Source organism: Mytilus galloprovincialis, chromosome 11 (genome assembly GCF_965363235.1).
Source record: "Mytilus galloprovincialis chromosome 11, xbMytGall1.hap1.1, whole genome shotgun sequence".
In the NCBI taxonomy this organism is placed as follows: domain Eukaryota; kingdom Metazoa; phylum Mollusca; class Bivalvia; order Mytilida; family Mytilidae; genus Mytilus; species Mytilus galloprovincialis.
This window is the reverse complement of record NC_134848.1, coordinates 20,857,937-20,877,124: the sequence shown is the minus strand read 5'-3', so window position 1 is coordinate 20,877,124 and position 19,188 is coordinate 20,857,937. Positions and strand designations below refer to the sequence as shown.

General features: G+C 32.0%; 1 protein-coding gene across 1 annotated transcript in view; it reads left to right on the top strand.

Annotated features, from left to right (window-relative positions):
* LOC143051044 (uncharacterized) overlaps window positions 1–18,120 on the top strand; it is a 28,887-nt gene extending 10,767 nt beyond the window's left edge. Inside the window, exons 2-4 of the mRNA XM_076224103.1 lie at window positions 8,922–9,029; window positions 13,212–13,263; window positions 17,665–18,120. Of these exons, the coding sequence (XP_076080218.1) occupies window positions 8,922–9,029; window positions 13,212–13,263; window positions 17,665–17,785 (281 nt within the window). The 3' untranslated portion in view covers window positions 17,786–18,120. The remainder of the gene's footprint in view (window positions 1–8,921; window positions 9,030–13,211; window positions 13,264–17,664) is intronic.
* The last annotated feature ends 1,068 nt before the right edge of the window (window positions 18,121–19,188 follow it).

Sequence of the window (19,188 nt, the reverse complement as noted above, 5' to 3'; positions counted from 1 at the left end):
GATCAAGTTTAAGTAAATTGTTAGTAACAAATTCAGAGAATAACTCTAGTTCATATTTTACTACTAAAGATAAATTTACAATTTAAGCCATGATGATTATTATTGAATAATGCAATTTTTATTTTCAACACCATATTTAGTGTTTGGCATTTACAGAAATGGAATAGAAATGGTCTCATTTTCCTTGTTTTATATTTCATGTGTGTTGGTTGGTTCATTAATAGCTATGAGGACCAGTCACGAGGGTGCAAAAGTAAAAGTTCACCTTTTACATATCAATGTCCCGTAAACTTATAATTATTTTTCAATTAAACCATAAAATCGTATTATGTGGTGTTATGTGGTTGAATTTGTTTTCTAATGGTAATTAAAACCCGATTTGTATATAACAAACACGTATACGTATTACAATACCATCAACAGTACCAAGATTTACTGCAAGTTATTACAACTTTATTAATCCCTTTCCACTTTTCTGGTGCGAGTGCTGCCTTGTAGTGATATTAGCCTGCACTTTTTCAAAATCTAAAAAGGTGTCCTTTACGTGCAAGAGATATGGCTCTCTTAACACGAGTCAGCTATTTATCGTCCCCTTCCGACGGACTATCATTGTTTCTAAATCCATATTCGCAAATGGTGTCAAGGGAGATTTTCACCGCGGATCGAACGTCAATCGAACCAGGAACCTTTGTGATTCACTTTCACTTCATACGAAAATAAACGTGAACAAGTTTTAGCTTTCTAAAAAGCTATGGACGGCTTCGCTCTACCCTAATTGAAGGTAATATGTGTGTGTTCCGGACCATATGAGTATTTAGACCATACGTGCATGATTCCAGACGATATATCGTAAAATAAAACGTGTAATTGATCTTCATCTCTTCTATTAAAGTGCCCTATAATTTAGGGTGACTGTCTTCTCATTTATCCAACTTTTTAAAATAAGGTATTTTCATTTAGCCAACTTTTTATTTTTGTTAATTATTGTGTTGTTTGATTAGTAATAATAAGGTGTCTTTCTAAAATTTGACAGTAAATTTGTTCCTTTATGTTATTATATTATTGTAAAACTTGGTGATTAAGTGTAAATCCCACCAAAACAAAGGTTCTGATATTCAACAAAGCAGGCAGACACATTTGTAAAAAAAATACTTATGAAAATATGTTGATTGATAATGTTAATAATTATGAATATCTTGGTTTGCACTTTAGTGCATCAGGGTCATTTGTATATGCTCAGAATGAACTGTATAAAAAGTCTAAACTAAAAGTTTAAACAAAGCTATGGTAAGATACCACTGTGAAATATTTAAAAAAAAAAAAAAAAAAAAAAGAAAATTATCACTTTTGTAAAAAACTTGGTATTTTATTATGGCTTTATGAAGTCAATTCTTGAAATGATCCCCGACATCAATCATATGTATTTACCATTACCAAAAATCAATAGCTTCAAAGCTTTATAATATGGAAAGAAAAAAAAACATATTTTATAGACTTGTGGAACACTGAATTGGTAAAGTATTCAGATGGTAAACTTAGAACTTGATTTTTTTACATTTAAATCAGTTTTTGGAAGAGAAAAATATATTTCCATTATAGGGAATTTTGAACAGAGACGAAGCTTAACAAAGCTCAGAATTTCATAAAAGTGCAACTGATATTTTTCTATCCAATTCACATTTTAATCAACGATTTAAAACTTAAAACTACTTTCTAATAATTTGCGTTACATTAACTAAATGTCAGTTGCACATTTTAACATTCTATGCTAAATAATTCTACCGAAAATTTAATCTGGGTGTAATTTTCAGTCTTATTTTTCACCTGAATTTTCAACCCAAACTCTAATTGAAAAACCATTTGTTCTTGATTACCTTTGATCTCATCTATCCAACTTTTTTTTACCTGTACTACCTATAATTTTAAAAAGTTGGATAAATGAGAATGAACCTATTTTAGCTCGGAGGACAAGTGAAGTAGGAATAAACAATGTTTCTCTCGGGTTTCTTCCAGGAAAGAGATGGCTGTAGGACAGATATTTGTTTATAAAACACCCCCATGTAAGTTTATTTTTGTATAATATACCGCGAAAAAGCCATTGAAATATAATATTATGATTGAAGATCTATATAAATGAAACTCGAGTAAAGTATACTCCACCACGTTCGTTTAAAAAAATGAAACTATTTCTATTTTAATATTTAATTGATTGTTGTTTTTGATGGAATGTCTGGTTCACGTATAGAATAGAACATGCGAATGACCTACATTTAGACGTATACTTTGCCCTAGGTTCTGAGGCATGCAATTAAGGAGAAAGTAATGTTTCTCTTGATTTATTCCAAGAAAAGGTGGCTAACGAACAGAAAATGTCCCGTTCACCTATATTGAAATTTATATGTGTATGCTACATCATTGTAAATTTACCTTCCAATTATTAATCAGATAAGATGGGGCTAGTCCAAATTATTATTAACTAAGTTCCTAAGTCATCTATATGTGAGGGTCTAGAATGGGGGTTACAGAATATAGAATATTATACATATTGATGGTCCAATTGGTCATGCATAAGTACGGAGCAATAGTGTTTAATAATTACGGACAGCAAACTCGTAAAATCTTACCGTAGAAACGGGTGATTTAGATCAATATCGAGAAATGATAAGTCAAATTTGACTTTTAATTGCCTAATCATACTTTTTAATTGCGAATGCAGAAACTGAAAAAATGATAAATCGGGCTTCTTTTATTTCCTTAAATTCAATATGAAATATGCAGTTTGGATATATATTCAAGGGTAGCGGAATTAGTTGGCATTTTTTTTTATCAAATACACACAATTGAAAGCTGTTTCATGTGGATGTAAAAGCGTTGACGTAAGCACTTTCTGTTGTGTAACGATGTGACGTTGCTCATTAAATATTTAAACATGATCAACATTTTAACAGCCAAATTATAAAACTATAAAGATCATTCTATAACTGTAATCTTTATATAGATGATCATGAAATATAAGAATTTCCCCTTGTGATTAATTCTGATAATTCACATTTGACTCGAAATCACTACTTGCGACCGAACTAAAAAAGACCACTCCGTGTCCGAACGACGAATTGGTTAACTCGTATAATCAATTAGGACATGCGTGGTCCCTTTTCATATTCAAATACGGCTATTAATTAATTATACATGCTGTCATGGATTTTTTGTTGGAGACAAAACACATCGCTTTCAACACGTTTTGTCTGCCAGTGTCAAACACCGTGAATACATTGGTTTGGCTCGTTTAATTTTCATAAAATTTTGACAAAACATTTTATTTTGGCCTCTTTGACAAAAATATAAACATTTCAAAAAAATTCAACTGCACATTTTATCGGTAAAACACCACTTCAAAAGAATGTGATTCAAACGTTTAGGTGATTTTTAGAGTTATCTCCCTGTAGTGTTATGTACCACCTTAACTGTTCCCGAGAGCATGTTTTAAGTACTAAACCTACAAGTAGTTGTGCCATGTAGTTCAACATATGCATATAACTACATCTCGTGATTCACCCTTTATATGTCACGATTTACCATGCCATATATAATAAGTTAAATGGCGACTTCAATTTCTCCTCGATTTTCTAGAACTAATCCCCAAACATACAGATCAAACGCTGTCATATATAATTTATACGAATTAATAAAGTTCGAGATTTGCATGAATGAACGCGCTAGGTTTTAAAGGAATTCAATGAAGCAAATGGGTATTAAGTGATAGAGATAGTTCATTCATACAAAACAAACCTTGAACCGTTCGGTGACCTATTATAGTTGATTCCACGTCATATGGTCTCTGGAGGCCAGTTGTCTTATTGGCACCCATAACACGTCTTTTTATTTTTTATCTTGTCTCAATTTGTTGATGTGAATTATGGGGTTTTTAATAATTTATAAATTTCAGTAATATTACGAATCCCCTTTGCAAAATCCACCAAAAATATTACCTAGCAAGTTGTCCAATCGTAATGTTCATATCATATCGTCATTAATTACATTTTAACCATAAATCAAAAAACAAAACAAATTAAAAACTATTGAAAATTAAGGAATATGATAGTTGTTATCCATTCGTTTGCTGTGTTTGAGCTTTTGATTTTGCCATTTTATTGGGGACTTTTCTTTTTGAATTTTTCAGTATGTTTGTGATTTTACTTTTTTTACATAATGTTGAAAAGCACTCCATACTTTTCTGAAACTTGTGTATTTTTAATTTGAATGCAGTTGTTGTTTTCGATTCTTGGAGGGTATTCAGAGGATATTCATATAAATGTCTAGGTTTCCATTCAAAATAGGTGTATTTATAATCATTTTTCATTTTATCTGTCTTCTTAAAGACAAACCATTTTAATTCCTCCTAGTATTTAATTCTTAGTTTTTATAAATCACTTCATTTTGTACATACAAGCAATGCAATACACTCTTAACTAAAACCAATATTGGAATTGTTTCAACAGAAATCTTATTTAAACGTTATTCTAATGTTTCTCAAGTTTATAAACAAAAGACCATGATTGATTAATATCATGAATGAAAGAGGTTTTGTTACGGCTTTATTGATTGGTTAAGAAATGGCAAACCTCAGTTTATTTACAGTCCTTCATAAACTAAACAAACATGGCCAGATTTGTTACAAATATTTATATCCAATAAAAGGGCAGTAATGTTTACATTTCTCTTGAAGAGGGAACCGGAGATTTGATGTAAATTCTAATTGGAAAGCTGATCACTACTTTTATGTTAGTTAAACACTTTAAAAATCAAATATAGTTTCATAATATTTTATCAATAATTTATCCAGTAATTAGAAAGTGTTAGAATGCAATTATATTATTTGAATTATATTTCAAACAAATATTTATGGTCCAGTTTGTGACCGAGAAAAATGTTGACTTATGTATCTGCATGGACATGTACTATTGCCGTGCGTATATTGACCACCTGATGGGATATGTGGTGTTAGGTGCGGGGCTGTTACATGTAGCATGATTTTATTGTTGTGTCATTGACATATAACTCTAATCTAATTTTAACCGTAGCGTCAACTTGTTAAACCTCTTGAATGTATCTGTTCGTGAGAAAAATGTTTGTTGAGACTTGCAGTAGAAATTATTTCCTTTGGTTTTTAACCGCGTTTTCCGACGGAAATCCTGCCATTGATTCGGAATGTAATACGGGTACGACACCCGTTGTATCCGTGCAACAATTTATGATTCTTGATTATCTGGAAATGGCATGTTAACTCATTTCCGTGTAATAAATTGAAAACTATTCTACCATCCTTTTCAAATTTTGACATGTACATCCCGTTTTATACGAAAAAATGTCGCAACAACTATTCCTTTGAATTTGCAACTTGTTGGAAATTAATCTTGCATTTCATTACAGAAGCAAATTCTGAGACAGAAATATGTATTGGGTGTTTCAAAGCACTATTTCTTTTTATTTGGTGTTTTTTTTTATGAAATATTTTGGAAACATGGGTCATCAATGGTTACTTAAGGCTGTCAGAAGGGGGAAAAGGAGTTAAAATTTGATTGGTTTACTTCCGGTGATGGTTACTATCTTATATACAATGAAATGTCATGTGAAATGTTCACTGTCGTACTGGACAAGATAACAATGTATTCAAGCCAAACATTTTGTTATTTGGAACAAAGATAATTTTTTGTGTGAAAAAACGTTTATTTGATAATGATTAATTAGGGTGGAAGTATTACTTCTGAAGTTCATTGCTAAAGGGGTTTTTCTTATGCCGTAAAAGTTATGTGTGGCCTTCAATTGCGCGAACAATGATAATGATAAATGCAATGCATACCAGTTTACTATCATTTTGTCAATCATTTGTTGTACTAGTATACTATTTTGTAGTATAAAACTTTTTTGTTATTGCTCGAAACATTTAGATAAAATTACCACTATATGCTACGGGTACTTTGTGACAAAACCGAACGAAAGTGGCAGTATTTTTTTGCTGTTATTCGTTTGAAAGAGAAACTCACTTAAGAGTGCATGGTTAATACCTGGAATACTTTATTTCCTCACTATATAGACCTGCTAATTGGACTTCCTCGCTATATAGACCTGCTAATTGGACTTCCTCACTATATAGACCTGCTTATTGGACATTTTTTTCAGATTTTTATGAAATTCTTCATGCTATTAGAACTCGTTGAACTGCATATAATTGTAACTTTGGATTTCAGAATGCCAAACATATCACTTTTACGACAATCCGAAGCAATTTGACAAGTTCAGACTGTATAAAAAGTTCGTAAAAATCTTAAGACCCGCCCGCTTCCGCATTCTTTGCCTTAAACAGTTAATTTTGCCAGCACATTCTACAAGTCATAAAAGTATGCAATGGTTATCAAAAGAATTTAAAAAAGAGAAAAGCTTTTAAAAGTTTAATTTCTTTCGTTCAAAAATTATCAAATGTGCATGTAATTACCATTTTCGTATTTTTATTCACAATGTATTGAACAATGTAAGAGATAGTGGCTGGTATTTAGTATTTAATTACTTCCCTTAGATTTACTGGTTATCAATTATCAATGCACAATTATTTGCATGACATTTATGAACGACAGTCTAAGCGTAAAGGTTGGTATTTCCTGTTAGAGGGAGTAAATTGTAAAGGTTTTTTTTAACGCACTTGAATTTCAAATGAGTAAATTATCAGAATTTCAATTTTACTACAGGAGTCTTCTACGGAGCCCCTTAAGTGCCAAAGATGAAATTTAAAATATTTGTACGCGCGACTTTAAATCTTGTGCGCACAACTTTTAAACTTGTGCGCACAACTTTTAATCTTGTGCGCACAACTTTTAATCTTGTGTGCACAACTTTAAATCTTGTGCGCACAACTTTTTTAATCTTGTGCGCACAACTTTAAATCTTGTTCGCACAACTTTTTTGAACTTGTGCGCACAACTTTTTAAAACTATATATATGTTAGGGTTTTTGATTGCATGATTACCAGAGCGTTTTGAGGCTTATTTACTGATCACAATGTGTCGTTTTTAATGATTATTTAGTTGCGTTATTTCATTGGTATGATATGATTCCATTACAGAAGGGAATGGTTTAATGACTACACAATATAAAATTTCATTTGTATGGGATTACCAAAGCACAACAATGAGTTTACTTTCATCCCACCCCCTACACAAGGACTCGATATATCTACATCTGTGTAGAGGAGTAGGGGCGATAAGGATCAACTTTGTTACAGACATATAAACATACCATCAAAGTATAAAACACATGCACACAACAACTAAATATTTTATCATGTTACATTGTCGTTATAATTCCCTAATACACATTTCTTCGAAATATGAAGTTGTGTTTGTTGTGCACTCGATGTTTACCAGATCTAGATATTTTCAACGATGAAATAAAAGCAGGCAAACATTGACTTAGTATCGGATAGATCCATATTTACTCCAATTAGATATAAAGAAGATGGGGTTTGGTTGCCAATGAGAGAAACATGACCTTGTGCAAGACCTATATATTTTACATGTGCTTCATTTAAGATATGACTGCATTATCATTGTTAATTCTAATTTCTAGAGTATATTTTTAAAGCGTTTGTATATTGATCACTTGTCTAAGCTTTGTCCTCATAAATGCTGGTACCCAAAGATCACTGGGCATTGATTATCAAAACATGACTGGGGCTTATTGATGACACTAGCTCACATGGTCCATCTGATAACAGTCGAGTAGGCTACAATGCAAGACAATGCAGTATATATATCCTTATGATTTATTCACAAAATAATACACGTAAAAGTCAGGTCCATCCTTGCTTGATTTATAAGAAAATAAAAGCAAGTTTATAGACATATATTACTTATAGTTTTGTGGACAGTTTAAACAGTCGCACGTTCAAGTCTACTATAAACATTGTGCGTTCAAATTTAAAGGTGTTTGAAAAAATTGTGCGCACAAGTTTAAAAAAGTTATGCGCACAAGTTTTTAAAGTTGTGCGCACAAGATTACAAAAGTTGTGTACACAAGAATAAAAGTTGTGCGCACAAGATTTAAAGTTGTGCGCACAAGTTTTAAAGTTGTGCGAACAAGTAAAAATAAGTTGTGCGCACAAGTTTTAATAAGTTGTGCGCACAAGATTTAAAATTGTGCGCACAAGTTTAAAAATTGTGCGCACAAGATTAAAAAAGTTGTGCGCACAGGTTAAAAAAAAAATTGTGCGCACAAGTTTTAAAAAGTTGTGCGCTCAAGATTTAAAGTTGTGCGCACAAGATTTAAAGTCGCGCGCACAAATATTTTTTATTTCATCTTTGGCACTTCAGGGGCTCCGTAGTCTTCCAACACTAGTTTGATTCTTTAAGTAAGAAAGTATCAGTTAATAAATATTGGAAACAAACAACAATGTTTGCTTAAATGAGCAATACTTATCAATGATTGGCTAATGGCTGTGGGAATAACCTAACCGGTAGAAGTCACCAATCCACAGTCTGTTATGTTCTTTGTTCGAGTAAGTTGTCAACTTATATGGGGTTCGTGTTGCACAGTCTGTAGTTGTGTCTTGTGTACTATATTATTTGTCTGTTTGACCTTTTCTTTTTTAGCCATGGCGTTGCCAGGTTTTTTTATCTATGCGTTTGATTGTTTCTCTTGTATCTTTTTACCCCTCTTTTATAAATATATGGTGCAAATAATAAAGCGTTGGTAGTTTTAGACGCGTTGTAAATGTTTTTGCATAGAATCAAAGATACTGTCTTTAAATAGTTGATTTGCTTTACGATGCTGGTATAAATATTGCCACACATTGATGTAATGTATGGTAACGCGACCTAAGCACTTCGTATCTTTTTAGAAATGTTCATTTTGCTTTCTCTCATTTACAGTATCAAAGTCCTTACACAGACGATCCATACCAGACTCGGTTTATATAAATCTGGTTTCCGCCTTGTGTATAGAAGATGACGGCTCAGTTCGGGATGCATGTTTACAAAGTAAGTACAATTTACTACCAATATATATCTTAAAATTCCTCAAGTTATTATGACTTACAAGTATGAACCTGGGATTTTCATTGTGTTTGTTATCTATCCGATGAGTCAGGCCTTTTTTTACTGTTCTTATGTTGTTCTGTTACACAACTCTCCATGTTTAACGACACCACAATCTAAAACTGTCAATCCCAAGTCATAAGCCTTTAATTCAGTGGTTGTCGTATGTTGTTGTGTATCATATTTGGTTTTGGTTTATTGTTTTCTGCATAAATTATCTCGTTGTTTTATTTTCGTTTGAATTGTTTGAATTTTGTCATGTCGGCTACAACCTGCTTTGTGATATGTGGATTTTGTTCTTTATTGATGCCATGTGCGAAGATCTGCATCATTCGGTCTCAGGTGGATAGTTGTCGCACCTGCAATCATTCATGTATTTGAACCACCATTTTTTTCTACATAATTACCATTAATGTTGGTGCATGACGTACATGTGCCTTTGCTTGTCACAAACCAAGACTGCTTCGGTACAAATACATTTTTTTTTTGTAATTGCTTTATTTCATCACGTCGTTTTACATAAATTTGTATTTTAAAAGACTTACTACGATTTCGAAACAAGTGTTTATAGATGCTTTTAGTTGCCTTTTCGTGTACAAATTTAACATATAACCTTTCGGGCTTCATATAGTTGTAACGGGTAGATCAAGTGCAAAAACACATTAAAAACTCCTGAAAAATAACGTTTAACGCATATCAATCATTCAAGGATATTTTTATTATCAATTAGCCCAATTACCAGAAAACACAAGAAGAGCGAAAGAAGTATGAACTTTCAAGGACTATTTGACCTTTTTCTGAAGTCTTAAATGTGGTTAAATGTACCTGTGTTTAAAGCTATTTTACATCATAGGTTTCTTGCATGTATGAACAAGAAATTCAAAGATCAGAGAGAAATTGGTTTTATAATTAAATCAGTAATTGCTAATTAATTGATATTGCATATAAAGTAGCCCTTACTTTCATTCGACACGAATAGTGTAAATACGTAACCTTTTGTTTTCTTGTTTTTAGTTGTTGCTTTTTTTTTTTTTTAATTTTTATGATCAAAGGTCATATTAGATTATGTCCGAATTCTTTTGTAGTTTATAAATAGAAATACTCCGCGGGTGCCCATTGGTACAAAATAGTCCATGAAAATATGTTTGATTTTTTTTTAGTAATAGTTACTATCAAATCGATAAATGGGCCTTCTAAAATTAATCATTAATTAGTGCACGTGTATGCGTTTTAATTCTAATAAGGAGTAATACTATGTTCGATAAGGCCCTAAAATGGCCCTCATTTTTACCTAAAATTTCAATCTTTTATTTATTGACTAATATCACAATGAATCATAGCTAATACATTCACTAAATAGGAAATAAGGCTTTTTGTTGAAAATTTACCTTCTTGCGTTCTACTGATGACGTCACAAACAGTGCTCATTTTTATTTTCCAAGAAAAATCAATGAAAATTGGTGAATATTGCATTGATTATTGGACAGGAAACATAGAGCGCATACGTTGACAAAGAAGATCTTTGAACACAATGTTTGTAATGCCTTTTACATGTTTAACTTGCATATTTAGTTTGTCGACGCCATTGCTCTATGTTTTCTTGTCCAAAATGTGGTTGAAATCCGACCAATTTTGTCAAATTTTGCAAAAATCGCTTATTTCGACCAATTTTGGATGTAGAAATCAACGCTTTGAAATAAAACTTTGACACAAATATTCAATTTTACTTTCTCACATGTCTTTAAGACAACGTAAAACATATTTCATATTGTATCATTCAATTTTATAATAGGGGCCAAATATACTCCTTATCGAACTTACTCCTTTACGAGCAATCTGCAACGTACAACAGATATTAAACACATTTTTGATCATAGGAAAAACGTTTAAAAAGTTATTTTGCACCATCCAGTTTTCTAAGGGATAGAGGGTTTGCATTGGTGTTTGTAATGAATTATTGATTGATTCTAAATTTGTTCAGAAAAACTGTTTCTGAATGCAATGAGACAACCATCCACCAAAGTTCAATTGGAGAAGATGAAAGCAATTATAGGCAACAGTACAATCTTCAACAATGAGAAAAAACTATACCGTAAATATAAAACAGTTCAATTGAGAAAACGGCTTTTTAATATTTTTTTAACGAAAAAACATACGACAAATATGAACCAATGACATCCACTGTCCAACACGCTGCTGACGTGTGACAGCCAAAACAATCATGTGGCGGGGTTAACAATGCTTGATGGGTCCTAACCTTCCCCTAACCTGGAACAGCAGTACATTTTCCATAGACAAATCCCCTGTTTAACTGATTGTAAAAAACATTGGCGGATTATGAATGGTATATCTATACTGTCAAATCATGTACGCTATATATAATATATAGCAGCTATTTTCCTTGCAACAGACCACAATTTCGTATTTATAGAGTACTCAACGCTTTCTTTAAATAATTTTCGCATTAAATAAAACTTTACTTAATTAGTTATTCAAAGTTTCGTATGACTTGAAACTCCAAGACTTCTTCCAATACAATAGCTAACGCCTGTAGAATTAATTGTTGTTAGCGGAAGCGTGGGTGGTTAGTCAAAATTTACTATGAATATTATAAAAGTTATTATACTAATATTGAAAACATGAGGCTACAAAAAATGATGTATTGGACTATCTACCGGAACGGTTATGACGTTAATTTCATAACAGCACAATATTTATTATTTTTTTTACAAGAATTGATCGCGCCTTTGTTCCGGATAACTGATGTCATTCCAGCAAATTTGTATTTTATTTTGTCCTAATAAATCTATTAAAAAGCAGGAAACGTTTTCATTATCTATTACAAAAAATAGATATTGCTTATTTTAACAACATCGATTTTAAGTTTTAAAAAGACAAAGTCGAAACGTCCAAACAAAATATTGCTCTTATTTAAGTGTCAATTAAAATCACTGTAGACATTCTATTTTACCTTTTAGTTGAAGGGCTTAATTTGTTTAATTTTCAGCTTCCGTTAAATAACAAAATTATTCCAATAATCGATATCTAATTCACTTATAATTAATCTAAAATCAAAAATCGCTCAGGGCTTATGTTGAAAGTATTTGATAAGAGAGAGAGAGAGAAAAAAACTAAAACACATGACAGAATTAGATGAGAGAGAGAGAGAGAGAGAGAGAGAGAGAGAGAGAGAGAGAGAGAGACGAAAAACAGCATATAAGTATTTGATTAGAGAGACACAAAATAACATTATATGATTTTATCAACAGTGATATCCAAGACGTTTATTACAGTCAGATAATCGTGATGATTTAGGCATGTTAATTAGAAAGTTAGAATAAGAAGTAAAATTTAAATTTCAGTTTTGTTGCCAAAAAATCTAAATTTGACATAATTTGATTCAGTCTTACTGAGTTACTCTGGAATGCATAAGCATTGCCTGTACTCAAGTTTACCAGTCTAGTTAACATATGAGATCTGGTTGATTCCAACCCCCATTATTGGCAGTATTCCACACACATTTTGGGCTACCTTACCTAGCTTCCTGTAATGACAAGCAACTGTTGTCTCTGTTTCCAAATTATGTCCATGCTGTCTTTTTTTTTCTTTTTCATCATCTGTGTAGCTGAAATTTTCAGGTTTTTTTATTGTGTGTTTTTTTCTTTGACGAAATGTGGCTTAGATAGATACATTGCAAGGTTTGTACACGCGAAACTGGTTTAACCCTACTTTATGTGTATAACTGTATCAATTAGAATTTGAAAGTCTGAATTCTCGCTCTCCCTTGACACCATTTGCCAGTATGGTCTTTAGGAAACGATGATAGTCCGTCAGAAGGGGACGATACATGACTGACCCAATGCCGCTACAAAACAGCACTCGCACCCTCAAATTGAAAGGGATTAATATAACTTGCAATAACTTGTTTCTGAATCCACTATACATAAATATGTTTAAACTAAACTAAGACGAATTTGTTTGCCTTTGTTTTAACAACAATGTTTGAGGAATTGTTTCTTTTTGCATTGAGATCTGTAAACTGTCTTTCTCATTTTGATTTGTAATTTCCTTTAAATATTCTTTTTATGTAAAATTTTGTAAAACTCTTTTGATTTCTGTTTTCAGATTTATCATCGAGTTTATTAGACGCAATTTATAGTAATGTGAATGAAGACAAGTAAGTCATGATAGTTCGTTAATTCTAATGCATTATGGATAATATTTGTAAAGCGTTCACAAAAGAATGTGATGAATATTTAAAAAAGTTCAAAACACTAGAAAAAAGGAGAATATCAAAAATACCGAACTCCTATAAAAAATCAATGCAGAGTTCCCCCAATCAAACGGCAAAACCCAAAGCCCAACACACCAAATAAATGACAAAACAATGAACGAAAAACGAACCAAGCATACAAACAGTAATAAACAATGTAGTTCAGGTTCATAACTTATGACAGGCAAATACATAATTTGTTGGATTAAAGAGGTTTAAAATCGCTAAGCCTTCCAATCAAACCTCAGTTTTGGACTACAGGACCTCTTTTATTAAGAACATACGAGAAAATTATTCCGCTCTCTAAAATCCCGGACATCCGTTTCGGCTGTTTCCATTGTATATTTCGAAATATTATATACTTTCTTATATCTACAGTGCATAGTCAGATTGGGGACAAACACACATGCCGCATACATAACAAGCAGCATGCAATCTTAAAAAATGTTTTTTTTTAAATTTCAAATTGCATCATTTTGTAATTGTCTGCATTTAATAGACCACACACATCTTATATAGAGACAATAACAAGCATTGTTGTTAGCGACTATTAATGCATGATAGCCCCTCACGTTCTATCAAACTATGACAACACCAAAATAAGTAATTGAGACCGAACCCGTTAATGTTTTAATAGCGAGTTTTTATCTGTTTCCTTTAAGATTAAATGATATATAAATTACATGACTTTTTCGCAAGGGAAATTGTCTCGTAGTCTTTGATTAATCGCTCGCTTATCAATCTGATTGCTTTATCAATGCATCAGTAAACATGGTGGATAAACATGCAATAAAAACGTAAGGAAATTGTTGGTTAATTTTACGTGCTGCTGACTAGGGACTTAACAATGACTGGGAATCTATTAACCTGGGTCCAATTAAAACATATCTACGGGAGTTTATAAAATCAAGTGATGTATATATGATGTACACGCTATATGTACGTACAAACGGGAAAAATAAAAAAAAAATAAAGACATAATTATGCCAAATAGAAAACTATAGTCCAAATAAGGTAGATGTCACTTAAGCATTTCTGTTTCCAACCATATTGGCAACAACGAGCAAAAACCCGTACCGTATAGTCTGCTAATAAAGGTTCCGACAAAACAAAATGTTTAACAATTCAAATAAAACTAGGGACCTAATTTATGGCAAACAGTGTACGAAAAACAAACATGACAGACAACAACAACCACTGTTCAGGCTCATGATTTAATTAAAACTATATAAAATACTCATTTTGCTCTTCAAATTTCTGGGTTGTGTTTTGACGAGATTGAATTTGTAATCGCAGGATTGAGATCTTTATAAAATAGCATAACCTTACAACATATAAATGTCGATTTTTGTCCCAATTTAGAAACCTTGAAACTGTTTGTTTTATGTCATTTCTTAATTTGTTTTCTTATGTGTGTTTTTTATTAAGATAATATGACAGCTCTTAGACAGTTTCGGATCTTATTCAAACTAAATACAGTTACGGGCTTGACTAGACAAAGGTGTTTAAAAAAAACATGTTCACCTCCGAATGTTCATGGGTTACATTGTATTTGTGTCATTAGGTAGTAGTAGCCTTATTGGTGGCATACATCACACAATTCATTAACGTACTCCACCTAGTTTGATAACGTTCTCCACACAGTTTTTCGACGCCCCCTTACCAGTTTATTGGCGTAAATGGGCAGTTTTTATCATCTTCTGTGATATAACTGTACTGCTTGTATCACTGGACAAATTGAAAAGTTGATCAAAAGTTTTGTTTTTGAACAGATTACTTCAGATGAAACATTTATCAATCTTTGTGGATGTCTCGACATAATTTATCGTAGCTATGTTTGAATTTGTATAGCCGTAATTATATATGTGTCTGGGCATGAGCCAAAGGAATTATAAGATACCAAATAATGAAATTGGTACATGATTAACGCTTTTTTTTTATTTTACAAGACTAAAAACCCCACGCGGAGGGAAGACGTCTTTCATGTAAACAAGTATTCCATATGTTTTTATATAGATTAGACCGTTGCTTTTCCCGTTTGAATGGTTTTACATTAGTAATTTTTGGGGCACTTTATAGCTTGCTGTTCGGTGTGAGCCAAGGCTCCGTGTGGAAGGCCATAGCTTGGCCTATAATGATTTACTTTGAATTTATAGATTGTTATTTCGATGGAGAGTTGTCTCATTGGCACTATACCGCTTAAAAAAATATTGGTCTTGTATTATTTTTAATTTTAGTTTCTTGTTTACAATTTGGAGGTTAGTATGGCGTTCATTATCACTGAACTAGTATATATATTTGTTTAGGGGCCAGTTGAAGGACGCATCCGGGTGCGGGAATTTCTCGCTGCATTGAATACCTTTTGGTGACCTCCTGTTGTTGTCTGTTCTATGGTCGGGTTGCTGTCCCTTTGAAAAATTTTCCATTTCCATTCTCAATTTTATTTATAAGTTTGTCCCGAGGGTATCACCAGCCCAGTAGTCAGCACATCGGTGTTGGCATTAATATCAATTATGTGGTTATTTATTTTTGATATAAATTACCTATTTACAAAACTTTGAATTTTTCGAAAAACTAAGGATTTTCTTATCCTAGGCAAAGATTACCTTAGCCTTATTAGGCACATTTTTTTTGGAAATGTGGATCCTCAATGCTATTCAAGTTTATACTTGTTGTTTGGCTTTATAACTATTTTGATATGAGCGTCACTAATGAGTCTCATGTAGACGAAACGCGAGTCTGGCGTACTAAATTATAATCCTGGTACCTTTGATAACTATTAGCCAAGGTGCATGAGATTTTAACATGGTTAAATACTTTAATGTTTATTTTCATTTTGAAACGAGCTTCTCACATTGTTGCGTTGTTGAATGGAATCTTATTCTAAAATTATAATATTCGATGGCATATTCACACTTGATGTAGAATGCACTTGGTTATATACATTTAAAATATTTATACAAATCAATTTTTGCATGATTAAAAATATGAAAAATCAATTTTACAAGGAAAAACGGGGAAAAATATCATACCAAAAAACGCGAAAACTCGATTATTGCTTAAATGCTGGGAACAACTGCAGGAACTTAAAAAAATAAAATCAATTTATCTTTGTTAATTATCATGTTAAATAACTTGGGTCGATTAAGTTGCCTTTTATTCTGATTTTCTATGGACAAGTAACTTTTTAAACCTAGTGCTACCCTCAAAACAAAACAGGCAAATATTCAATTAAATTTAATGTCTACGCCTTGTTGATTCCGAATCAAAAATATCACCTCGCGTTCAATTCATTATCTTAAATAAACTCACGGAGGCATAAAGTTATAATCACGCGAGATTTTATACGATAGATATTTTCTATAAAACACTAAAATCTGTAAATTGTCAAGTATCACCGACTGTGCAAGTGCTGTGTATCCAGACAAGGTCGTTAAAAACTTCCCTATATTGTCAAGTATTTAGTTTGACATAATTGGACATGATTTTTTAGATCTCTTTTTTTCCTTTTTTGTCATTTGCAAAAAGACGGACTTCATACACAAGGGGGAAGGGGGAGGGGGGGGGGGGCAGTAAAAATTCAAGGTACTCAAAGAAAATCAGAGAACACCACGACAAAAGAAAACAGAAAAAAAGAAAGAAAAATTCATTAAATAAAAAAATAAACATTCGTATATCAATGAGACTCAAAACTCAAAATACACGTCTATGAAAAACGCCTGTAAGTGAACAATTACAAATATTATACTATGTTTAAAAAATACCATTGAAATTGTTATGTATTGGCAGTTGTTGAACTTTAAATAATAAATTCTTTATTGAAAGAGTGTAACTCAATTAGAATTAGTCTAATTTCCATTGAGGCCCTCAAAGTAAAGACATTCAATTTGAAGTGAGGGGACGTTTAATTTAATTACGGTTAGTAGCAGACTCATACATTTAAGCGAAAAACAATAATGTAGGAACAAGCAGACTCTACTTTACAATAATTTAATTTTGGATGTAACGCGTCGTCTGATTGGCTGACGTTGTTTTGTTTACCAGCTCATAGACATAATTTTGTCATGTGAACGTGACGTTATCAACGTTTTTTCATGATTTACTCCGCTTTAAAAAATAAATTATAAGGAATGACTGTAGTAGTTTTTTCTGACTTCGAAATAACATCAAAAATGTGGTTTACACTTTAAAATATTCGGTGTGCTCCACATTTTTGATGTTATTTCTTCATAGACAGAATAAATATTACAATTATTCCTTAAAGGAATAAAGTATTTCATATAAGTATCAAATTTAATTTTGCAGATTTGGTAAAATTAGTGATTCGGGAAACAGTGAATTGAGATCCTTTTTGCTGAAACAGACACAACTTCCGGTTAAAAGAGGTCGTGGTGACAAAGCATCCGGATTTTACAGTAACTGGTAGAAGAGTTCCGAATGGACAATTTGTATATTAATGACTGAATACGAAAAGAAAATACACAACTATGAATTGTTGATATCCGAGACATTCAGATATATGGACTGTTTGAACTTTTTAGTTCTTTTTTTGAAACACGAATGATATCTGAGATGTAAATAGATTTTAAAGGTGGATGTCAATTCATACACCGATTATATGGTTCGAAATCGGAGCCATATTATTGACATAATATGTGCAGTTTGTGTATTCTGTACTGACGCTTGTATATAAGGAAGTTAAAGTAACACCATTTTTAAGTCAGAACACATTTTCTAAATCATTAAATACTACTTGTTCTATTTCATCTTTTCTATTACTTTTTGTTTAACATTTCAAGTAGGCTTTAAAGTGTCTACTTGCAAATTGCCCACTATATTAGTACGAGGTTGAAGAAATTTGTATTTCCCATCGTTAAGAAGTTGGTATTTCTTATCATCAAAAGATGGGAGAATAAATTCTTGAACGGAAATTGGTATTTCCTATATTGTTTCGTTTCGATCATACACGGTTATTTTGCTTGTATGAAGAACTGATTCAGAAGGTGTCGTAAAAAGAAATAACTTCTTAAAAACGAATCAATTGTTGTACAAATGCTCCACGGTAAGTTATTAAAAATCGTTTCATAAATTGTCATTCTTCCATTTTGATCTGTCAGCATTCTGTGTTGTTTTACCCCAAACCAGCACCGCCGAACCCCCATTCTCTCACCTGGATTTATGTGGACTTCAATCATTGAAGACTAGAAAACAATTTAGAACTAAGATCTCTGTATGTAGATCGTGTACATGTATTGCTATATCATTTTTACTTTTCTTTCTATCTACTAGAAAAAACCAAACATTGTGGGACAATAACTCCTAAAATGATTGATTAAAACTTTGTACATGGGAATATTTGCAGACTTTTCCATATATTTACTGCTTTAGAAACTCTCTCATCGAAATCATCCTTCTGTGGGAAAATAGCTTTTGAACCTGAAATAATTAACACTTTCAAAATTGTAGGTCCTTTGATAAGCATTGTATAATAAACTTAAATGTTTAAGCACATGCAATATGTATTGCTTGTCATCAAGCATCAACAAACCAAGCAATTGTTAGCAAATGAAAATAATCAATGATCATTCAATCTTAAATGGGTCAAAATTTTAAAATATTAACATTTTGAAAGTTTATTCAACCTGAAACCCCCAACGTCTGTAAGTAAACATTAGATGATGACAAACCTAGACAGGACATCTTATTCATAACGCAGGGTACTAAGATATCACATTAAAGTGAAAGAGACACGGCGAATCGATGTTGAAAAATGAGACTCAATTTATTTTTAATTTCAGTTTAAATTTATCAGTTTAATAAAATTGGAAT